Source organism: Aptenodytes forsteri, unplaced genomic scaffold (genome assembly GCF_000699145.1).
Source record: "Aptenodytes forsteri isolate BGI_AS27 unplaced genomic scaffold, ASM69914v1 Scaffold237, whole genome shotgun sequence".
Taxonomy (NCBI): Eukaryota; Metazoa; Chordata; class Aves; order Sphenisciformes; family Spheniscidae; genus Aptenodytes; species Aptenodytes forsteri.
This window is the reverse complement of record NW_008794451.1, coordinates 2,258,518-2,268,875: the sequence shown is the minus strand read 5'-3', so window position 1 is coordinate 2,268,875 and position 10,358 is coordinate 2,258,518. Positions and strand designations below refer to the sequence as shown.

At 37.8% G+C, this 10,358-nt stretch overlaps 1 protein-coding gene across 1 annotated transcript in view; it reads right to left on the bottom strand.

The window, feature by feature from the left end:
- Positions 1-1,865: 1,865 nt before the first annotated feature.
- Positions 1,866-10,358, bottom strand: part of DNTTIP2 (deoxynucleotidyltransferase terminal interacting protein 2) — a 10,446-nt gene continuing 1,953 nt past the window's right edge. The window contains exons 3-8 of the mRNA XM_009290462.2: positions 7,920-9,673; positions 6,088-6,223; positions 5,290-5,385; positions 4,751-4,915; positions 3,498-3,607; positions 1,866-2,017 (exon numbers count right to left, since the gene is read on the bottom strand). Coding sequence (XP_009288737.2) covers positions 1,924-2,017; positions 3,498-3,607; positions 4,751-4,915; positions 5,290-5,385; positions 6,088-6,223; positions 7,920-9,673 — 2,355 coding nt within the window. The 3' untranslated portion in view covers positions 1,866-1,923. The remainder of the gene's footprint in view (positions 2,018-3,497; positions 3,608-4,750; positions 4,916-5,289; positions 5,386-6,087; positions 6,224-7,919; positions 9,674-10,358) is intronic.

Below are 10,358 nucleotides of genomic sequence, written 5' to 3'. Positions count from 1 at the left end.
CGAACGCTGTCCGGTACACCTCACCTCTTGTTCACACAGAAGAACACGGACGCTTGCCGGGCACAGTGTGCGGCAAAACAGAAGACATTAGAAAAATCAAAGGAAGGGAAAGGATACAGAACACAAAACAAATCCCTCACTAGCTATGCTGTACGTGAAGTAACTTCTGCAACTCACTATTGAGCGGCCTGAGCAACAGACATGGAGCTGTTGCTTGCTGTGTAAGACCAAAGCTTGCATTTCTCTTTCAAGGCCTTTCAGAGTTGTACACTGCTTTTCCAGAGTTGCACCTGAACATCCCAGGACGCAACAGAATGACAACTACTGTGGTGCCTTGTTTTCCTTCCTCGGTGTCCAGTATGAATTTTTTTGCGCTTCCATGTCTCATCCAGAGAACAAGACACCATAGTTGTTTTTATTGGCTTTTTTAATCACCTACAGAGAATCGGGATATCAGCATACATATTATTAGAACAGCATCTGCATGTTAGCTGAGACTTGGGGACAGGTGGTTCTACTTGTATGTGTTTGATACTTCCCAATGAATTCACTTTACTTTGCACACCATTCATCTCCAGGCAGTCAAGACTTTTTAATGAATCTACACTCCCGTCTGTCTTCGGTAGCAAAACATTGTGGTCAGCTTCAGAAGAACATAAAAACCCCCGAAGGATCAGGGGAAAATTTCTTTCAAGCTTCAGTTGGCGATCAATATAGACCATGATGCTCATTTCATTTTAGCTATTTCCAGCACAATAGCTAATCCTTAAAAAACCAACTACTTCTCATTCTCAGTAGTAGAAAATTTCTACACGAGCGTACTTCTTGTTTGAGATCTGCGACCTTTAAAATTCAGTGTTCCTACGGTAAGAAAACAATCTACACCACTGGTCCCGATAATCACTTCTAAATCTTTCTCATCCAATCCACCTGAGACAACGTAGTGACAGTTTTATTCCTTCTATTATCCGTCTTTTCTGCTACCTAAGGGCAGTAACTGAGTTACGCTAATTGTAACAGCAATATAATAACCAGGTCACTGAAAACCAACCAACCAACCAACCAACCACCACAACAGTTCTGACAATCGCAAAAGGTTGTGAACCGTCACTAAAGGGGAACCCAGCTGATGCCGTCTCTGCTTCTATAACGGTAGCAGAGGCCTTCCGAACTCACCCTGTTCATTTACCTGAAGAACTACGCCAAGTCAGGTACCAGACCACAATCTGCACACCACATCCTAGATAACGGACCCCGCTGTCAAGTTATTTTCAGAAAGACCATTAGACAATTATCAAATGGTAAAAATTAGTAAAAGCACCATATGACTGTTAAATTTTTTATATAAATAATACATATTTACATTATTTCATCTCTCCAACAATACGTAATTTATATCCTCTTTATTCAGGACATTCTCAATCCTATTACGGTCAGTGTTGAAACAAACCCTTCACAACCAAACTATTTCTCAATACCTTCTATCACAGAATTGGCCAGCAGCACCTCTGACAAGACATTGAAAAACTTGTTTTGGCACGTAACAGGTGCCAAGGTGAATTACACACATAACTTTAAACTGAATTTACTAATTCATTGATGTAAAGACTGAAGCCTGAAAAGACCATAATCCACAAAGTTGGATTTTGTGCTCAGATTTAACGAATATGCTTTCATATCATTATCTTTTTACACAAACATTAATTTAAATAAACATTAATTTAATTTTTAAATCTAAATTAAATTTAGATACCTGATAATTTGATAAAGCTCCCTACCAAATTCTCACTGCAAGAAATTCCCTAAACCTCAGTTTGCACATGACCTGCAATCTTAAAAAAGAAAAAAACACCACAACCAAAGCATTCTGTAAAAAGTTTTATAACAAATAAGTTGTTCCAGCTTGTTATTTTTCTTCAAGTCTTAATTGTGAAATTTCTTCTTCTTCCGATTCCTCTTCCCTGCTGCAAAAGCTGCTTTTTCACTCATGATCTCCTGATACTTCTTTTTATTATATCTGAACAAAATAGATAATTTACTTTTAAGCATGGTAAACCAAAGTTCAGGAAAAGATAACATGGAAAGTTCTCTACAAATATAATTTGCCAAACTGAGTTCTCTCATGTTTTCCAAGTCAGGCTTCTTTGATTTTATACACTTACTCGTAGGTAAAGGGAAATCAACACTTGGATTAATGATAAATGCAGGTAAATTTCTTTTGGAAGTTAATTTGATTGAAGAATCATTAATTTTGGCATAACCAGAGGGGTTCTTCATCGCATACGCAATGACATTTTGGACAGTTTTCTAAAACACTGCGAACTGCTCATAGTGGGAAGACTCATTCAGTTTCGACAATACTATGGACAAAGTATACCCATTTTTATACTGCCTGTTCAGCAAACTCAAGATCATCAACCTTACTCAAGATTGAAAACCGAGATGAGATTAACACTAAACGACGAACAGGATATACTTACTGAATAGGAGTTGCTAGCTCCTCTAATACAGATTCTTATGTACCTGCACCAATTACCACAACGGATCACTGCACACTGAGCAGTACTGAGGCTTTTAATTGCGACACTGAAACCTGACAAATATCTGCACTAATGCTAAAGTATCTGGTTAAAGCCCTTAAATTAGCCACAACATAAATTAGCTGATCAAATTTCAAAGACATTAATTTTTAAAAACAGCTTCTAATAAATACCTTATAAATCAGGTCAAGCCAGAAAACTAGTTAAGAAATAGCTATACTAACTTGCCTTCCCAACATTAATAATTAATTTACAAGCCTGACAACATTAACCTTATAATCCCAAATCCAAGAAAACATGTCATGTGAAAAAAGTGCAGATTAGCATCATGTAATAACCAATATCAAAATGGATCAACTAAGGGATCTACTCCAGTAATTGTAGATTAGGTGGACATTAATTAATCCAATCATATTCTTCAAGTAAGACTTCTAGCACAATTTTGATTCCTATGACAGGTGGCAGACTGACATGCTTATAAAATCAAATCGTATCAACTTCCACAGAATTACAGACAGCACTTTTCTATCAATTATGACAAGAAAAATTATTCAGTCTTTAAACAACAAAAAAAAGTGCATGCGTAGGCATAAATCACTCATTCAGAGCCCTTGGTTTTTGGTGTAAGCCTGCGCAGATGCTTATTTTGGAAGTGAACCAGAATAGGGCTGTATGTTTTTCTCTTCAACACTGATATTCTTTAAAGAGTGGCTGCCAATAGCAATGACCTGAGTTGGATAAACCCCTTTTATGAAGATAAAAAAAAATACGCTGTTTCAGTCTAATTATCCCCTGTCCCTTAGATCTTCTCAATGGCAGTGCTAAAACAGAGAAAGATTTCTTTGAAGTATAAAGAAACTCCATATAAGCTGAATAAAAACAAACAAAAAAATTATATAGTTAAAAATACTCCTCTCTTACATAGGCTATTAGAATTACAAAACCACTTTTAAATACCTTCTAAACTCAGAATCCGCCAGCAGCTCTTCAACAATTGTTCTCTTCCTTTGTTTCTTGGGGATTCGACTATGGTAAAAGTCTATGGGAGAATCAACCACAGTTCCAACCTAGAAAACAGAAATGAAAACATTCTTACTGTTCAGCAAGATGTTGATTATTTTGCCATTTTGTTTGTTTTTTTTTTTTTCACAGTGCAGAGTCACTTTTTGTCTCATTGTTTAGTGCACAGAGGAGGGCCTGAACTTTAAGACTATACGGTTTTCAACGCTGGACTGCTGCATCAACGCTGACATTCATAAAAGAAATCCAGATGTTAACTTTTAAACATCTTCCCAAGGAGGGAAAGGAAACCCTTATGACCATCGTAACTCTTTCCTGTCCCCGTCACTGTGGTGGTTTTGCTAGATGGCTACACAGCAGTTAATCCAGCTCTAATACAAGGGCTTCATCCTGGAATGCATCACATTTTTTCCAACCGGCGTGTTAGCCAGTTCCGATGACTCAGGCTAGTAGTGGGGATACATGGAGTACATGTTTCATGTAGTGAAAACAGACCTGCGCAGATCTCATTATGTGGAACACTTCTGTCTGAAGTGTTAGAAGGTTTTTTTTTTTTTTTTTAAATTTTTTTTTTTTTAGTTTAACTTCCATTAGAAGTTTTTCTATGCCCAGAAACTTCAGAACATACAACAAGACCTGCCCTTTAGAGTGAAGTGGTAGTATTTTGAGAAATGAAAACAATTTCCTCAAGCATGCTAACTATTCAAACAGGCGTACGTAGACGGAAGCCTGTTTCTGTAGTTTCTGCAGTAATTATTTTCTTTATGCAAACCACTTCAAAGCTGAGAGCTACAGCAGCAGAAATTCTGGCCGATCACAAAGCTAGCTGTTTCCATTCAAACTGTATTAGCTAGTAAGAAAATAAATGCTAATTATTCTCTACACGCTTGTTAAAAAAGGCTAATATTTTAAAAAAGCAGTGAAAATCTAGTCCGCTGCGGGCTCAGAATACGGATTAAGTCAGATCTTAGTTCAGTACTATGAGATCAGCTGAAATTAAAGAAACCCAGCATATACAACTATGTAATACAGAGTTAAGCAGTTGTAAACTGCAGCTAAGTAATCAAAATACTTTAATAATTAAGCTATGAAATTAAATCAACATAGAGGCTACCTACAAAATAAGCAGGGACTAAGAATAGCTGTTCAAAACTTCAGCAGTACAATGTCACCTTCTGCTGCTTCCTTACCTGGAAGTACTTGGGTAGACCATCTCTATCATTCTTCTTATAAAAATGCTTAGGGTCCAACGAAGCTCTCATCTTCAAAACTTTAAGATCATTTTTCAGTTCACTTGTGATTTCTGGGGCTTTCATACCAAACCAACCGTCACCTGTTGTTTTCTCTCGCTCTGCCTGGGATGCAATACCAAGAATAATAAATTTGCATTCAGCAACTAGGACAGGATAGAGCGGGGAACTCTCCCCTCTAAAAGACGGGTAAAGCATTTAGAACATAACTCTGTACCTTTAAAAAGCTTATTTTATGATCCTTACAATAAGGTGGTCATCAGCACTGTATTAATTTTGTACCATCTGAGCACATTATCTTTCACTTCACTGTCCTGGTGACTAAAAAGACAGCTTTTCACAGGATGGCCCAAGGAAGACACTAAATCGTAGTTTATCACTCCACTTCCAATGAGGCCTGTATATGCACACAGTCCCAGCATGGGGCTTTCTACCAAAGCTTGTTTTGTTATTTGAGGCACTATCAGCTCTTCACTTACCCTGCGCTGTTTCTTTAGCTGGTGAAGCGATTCCCTGAAGGGTGGGACACACTCCTTTTTTTCAAAATCTGGAGTTATTATACTCTTCTGCAAGAGCTGTAAGAATTTTTTTTTTAACGTTAGACAGCCATCTCACTGATACAAATTTTACTGCTTTACCATATTTACAGAATCTACTAAAAGAATCATGCAGAATCTAAGCAAGCATTATAATACAGTACTTGAGCTTCTTTGATCCACAATGAAAGTAGTAGGGATCTTCAAAACAGATCCCTGGCCAACAACCGAAAGCAGTTGGCTAGCTCTGGAAGAAGTGAGATAGCAAATGCTCTACAATAAAGAGGGCTATCATGGGTGAGCCTAAGAAAACAGTCTCAACGAAAATAATACATTCCCTTTATCTCAAAGGGTGCTTTTGAAATAAAACTGCTAATTCTGTATTAGGGAGAGCACAGACCTTTATTTACTGAAATTCATTCTTGCTATGGACTAAATATCTTGTTAGCAGACCTTCAGCTCGTGTACCATTAGACAAAACTGCAGGCATAATCAACTTCGTTTTATTTTGCAAGATAATGCTGGTATTTGTACTGTTTTTCAGTTTCTGAAGCGTCACATATATCTAAATTCTTACCATTAAAACCAAACGTAAATCCACACTTTGGCCAAAAAGAATGGAGGTTCTCAGCAAACCGTAAAATAGGATACTTCTTTAAAACCAAGCAAACCAACCTTATTAAATTAACATCTTTGTGTTAACTGTAGTCACAGGTAACTGCCTAATTGTTTTACAATTACCTGGTCCTTTGTTTTCTCCTTCAGTTGTTTAATGACACTCGATCTAGGCTTCTGTTTTTTTGCATCAAAACTAATATATAAACCTCCAAGCTTCTTGATATTCAAACCAGGGTCTATGCTGCTGGAAAGATGTAAACTAAAAGAGAAATAGTTACTGATTAGAATATTGTAACAAGCACGCAGCTAAACCTTCTACTGTCCTCTGAGAAAGATAAACAGAAAAAATATTTTTCTTATTCTTCCCACTTAGGTTCAGTTCTGCAATGATTTTAAGTCTCAGTATCTAGAAGAAATACATAATTTAGAGGTGACAGAAGATGAGGGGGAAAAAAAAAATCATGCCATTAGATGAAGTGAGAGTTTATTAAAGAACAATACCTGTGGAATTACTTCCACAAATCTTTCATATTAACTCTAGTGCAGTATTTTTATCTTGGATATTACTATCTTCTATAAAATCGAGTTCTTAATTTGTTTAACCTTGCCAAAAGAACTCATGACCAGCATCCTCCTTCTATACATTGAGAAGCTCGCTAGCTAAAGAGAAAAAAACCCCACAAAAACACAAACATATGGGCGGTAAAAATATTGTCAACTCTTATTCATAGTAGGAATGTTTAAGTCCTTGTCTGTATAATGGTCATAGGAATAACGTTATTAAACATTTCAAAGCTAGTATATTTCACATTTTTTCCATTACTTCATTCAGGCAGCCAAAGGAATGTATCTGCAAACAATGTACGATGGCTGCGGCTGATTCAAAAGGAGGTTTTTGATGACAAGAATGCTTAAAAGCTATAAAGTATCATGGAGAAATGTGGTAATATCTAAAGAGGTACAACAGATACTTATTGTAGCTTGAATGCTTTTTAATACAAGCCCTTTACAACTTTCTATTAAACTGTGACTGATGTTCTGTAATGCCTTTACACTGAATGCTTGGCTAAGCTTTTGTAAGACTTCTGGCCTACCTGAAGGTTTTTAGAAGATTAAGACTTATTTATCCAACCTAAACAGCATATTACGCTTTAAACATATGAAAGCAGATAAAGGGATTTTAGCAGGAGTTGGACTACAAGAGCTCAAGAGGTCCCATCCAACCTAAATTATTCTATGCTGGGCTGATTTCACTTGAAGTGTCGCTGTCTCACAGCACAACAAGAACTGAAAACATAAAAGTATATGCGACTGTTTAGGATTAAAAAGCATGATCTAATTAGGCAATGTGTAAGGAATTTACTGGACTTTTTGTTATTTATATCCAAACTAAAAAATCAACCATTAAGAAAACTGTGACCTGAATAAGCAATTAAGTCAGCCTGACCAGTTTAACCCAGTTTCACATTTTGTCTTCTAAGCCGAACACATACAAGGCCTCCAGATGCCTAAATATTTCAGTGTTCTGTTCTGCTACATACAAAGCTGAAAATAACCCAAACCCTGAATTTATGGACTATACTTGTATTTTATAATCTGTGCAACCCCACTTTCCACGTCAATATGACTAATGCGATGAGACTAATCCCTCATTTATAGAATCATAGAATCATTAAGGTTGGAAAAGACCTCTAAGATCATCGAGTCCAACCGTCGACCCAACACCACCATGCCCACTAAACCATGTCCCTCAGCGCCTCATCTACACGTCTTTTAAATACCTCCAGGGATGGGGACTCAACCACTTCCCTGGGCAGCCTGGTCCAATGTTTAACCACTCTTTCAGTAAAGAAATTTTTCCTCACGTCCAAATCATTTAGCGTTTAGTGTACATACCCTATGCATATGCTTGAATGAAATGCAGATTCTTTAGTTATTCCCAAAAAGATACTTACACATCAATCTTATTTTTCAACAAATCATCATCTTCATCTTTCTCATCTTCATCTATCAATTCCTCTTCAGCCTCTTCCAGATCTGAGGATTCTTCACCTTTTTCACTTCCTTCATGCTTACTTTCAGCATCGTTATCTTGGTCTACCTGATCTAGATAATACTTTTGGCTGGAACTCATGCCAGGCTCAGTATCAATTACAAAAAGCCCTTCAGCATGCAGTGGACTGTTTTTTAAAGATCTGTTGAGGGAAGGAGTCCTCTTATCTGCCTCTTCATAACACAGATTCTCTTCAACTGTATCTATGTCCGCCACATCGCTATTTTCAGATTCATCACTTCCATCTTTGCTCAGAAATAATGCAACACAATCATTTCCACTGCTTGATCTTTCACTGCTGTGGGATACAGATTCAGCATATTCTCCTGTTTGGTCTTCACCACCGTCCACACTGATTTCAAGCATCCCGCATCTACCAACGCTATCAGTTCTTTGTGCAACAGCTATGTCTTTTTGTGGGCTGCTCGATGCACTAGCTTGCTCACCCTTTCTTAATTTATCAGCATGGGTGAAAGACTGCTGTGCATCTGCCTCAGCATCTGCTCTTTTGCATTCCGGAATTTTTTTACTTTCATTTGGTTTCATTTGCCCTTGGGATTCTAAAAATTGTTTGGGACTCATGCAATCAGTCAAAGAAAGATCCATATGCTCTAATTTCCCCTCCCTCACAAGTATTTTACTGTGTTGTTCTTGTATTTGGCCACATGCTTCCTCTAAATCATCTACCCCAACGGACTGCGTATTTTTTATTGCTTTTTCCCCTGGAGATTCAGTATCACTTAGTTTCATTTTTGTAAGACTGCTGGGTGTCACATCATTCAAAACCTCTTCTTTGACGTCTTCACTCCAGGTTGTATTGGCAGATTTGGAAGAACATTTGCTTTTAGGTGAACTGGGTTCTTTATTATCCTCAGTGACAGAGGAAGCATCTTCTGTGGCAGAGACAAGTTCTGCAGCAGGTCTAGAATCAGAAATTATTACTGGCTCAGATTTAACAGTGTCCTCAATTAAATTCTCATCTTCTGAAACAATTCTGTTTCCTTTCTCGGTCTGCTTAGTATTTTCTGCTTGTGATTTCATTTGCATGCTTCTAGTAATTCGTTTGGTAGCGACGGATGGTTCCATATGAGAACTTAAGCAGCATGACTCTGCATCAGAAATATCTTCACTCTGGGCTTCATGAACTGTATCTGGCCGCAATTTCTTTTTGCTTTGCCTGCTTCTTGTAGTTCTGGTAACATCAGGCATCTGGACACGAGAAACAGCAGAGGAACAAGACTCGGCTTCAGAGATGTCATCTTCATCCAGCATCCTGCTTAACTTATTTAGAAAAACTGCCTTGTCACGTCTTTTTTTGTCAGGAGAAGCCGGTTGATGAGGAACTACAATTTGTCGTCGTCTTGTTACTCTTACAAACAAAGGTGTCTGAAGACCAGACACAGCAGAGCAGTTTGATTCTGTTTCTGACACATCCCCATCAGCTTGTGGTTCAGCAACTGACTGCGCTGAATGAACAGTTGTGTTCTCATTTCTAGTAATTTGCATCTCTAAGCTATCACTGACATCTGACACTGTTTCTGCATGTCCCACCTCTTCAGACTGAGACTCCTGAATTATCTCTGGCTTACGAATTGATTTAGTTCTTCTTCTAGTCATCCTCATAGGCGCAGGAGTACTAATTTCAGCAGATGCCATCTAGAAAAGGAGTAAAGAAAAGCATGCTATTGACAGCTAAAATAACCCCATGAAAAGGATGCTATACAAATGGCTAACAATCTTTTTAAACAAAACTACTCAAGCTGACAACATATTACGTGTCTCTGCGTAGCCCTATCTATGTGGAAAAAGTGTTAGCAAACCATCCCTTGCTTATCTGTTTTGTTTACTGTCTTTTGGTCAAGGCAGGAAAAGAAACACACACATCCATTAAGAAATATAAACAAGTATCTTCTAATTCTAAAAAGTTCTGGCAAGCTGTCATGGAAAGCAAATCCAGAAGTGATGTTCAGAAACATTCAAAGATTTGCTCAACTAAGTTTGCTCAGCAACTGGCAGAATGTGCCCCCAAATGGCTTCCATAACCAATTTTAGCAGTTTTAGGCACAGACTGGCCTCACAGCAACTGCAACCCTAGGTACAATCTGCTGCTTTAACGATGCTTGTGAATTACCTGGAACGCAATTCAAGGTTTTGGAAAGAAGAAACACTCCGCAACAGCAGGATCTTCCCAAGACACTGAACAATGCTGGATCAACGTAAACCATGCTACCTAAACGATCAGCATTTACGCGAGCGTTTGCACGTCTAGCGGAAAAGCCACAGAGAAACGCTAAGATAACTGCAGTGCAAAGGAAACAAAAAATAACACCCTAACCTTTAA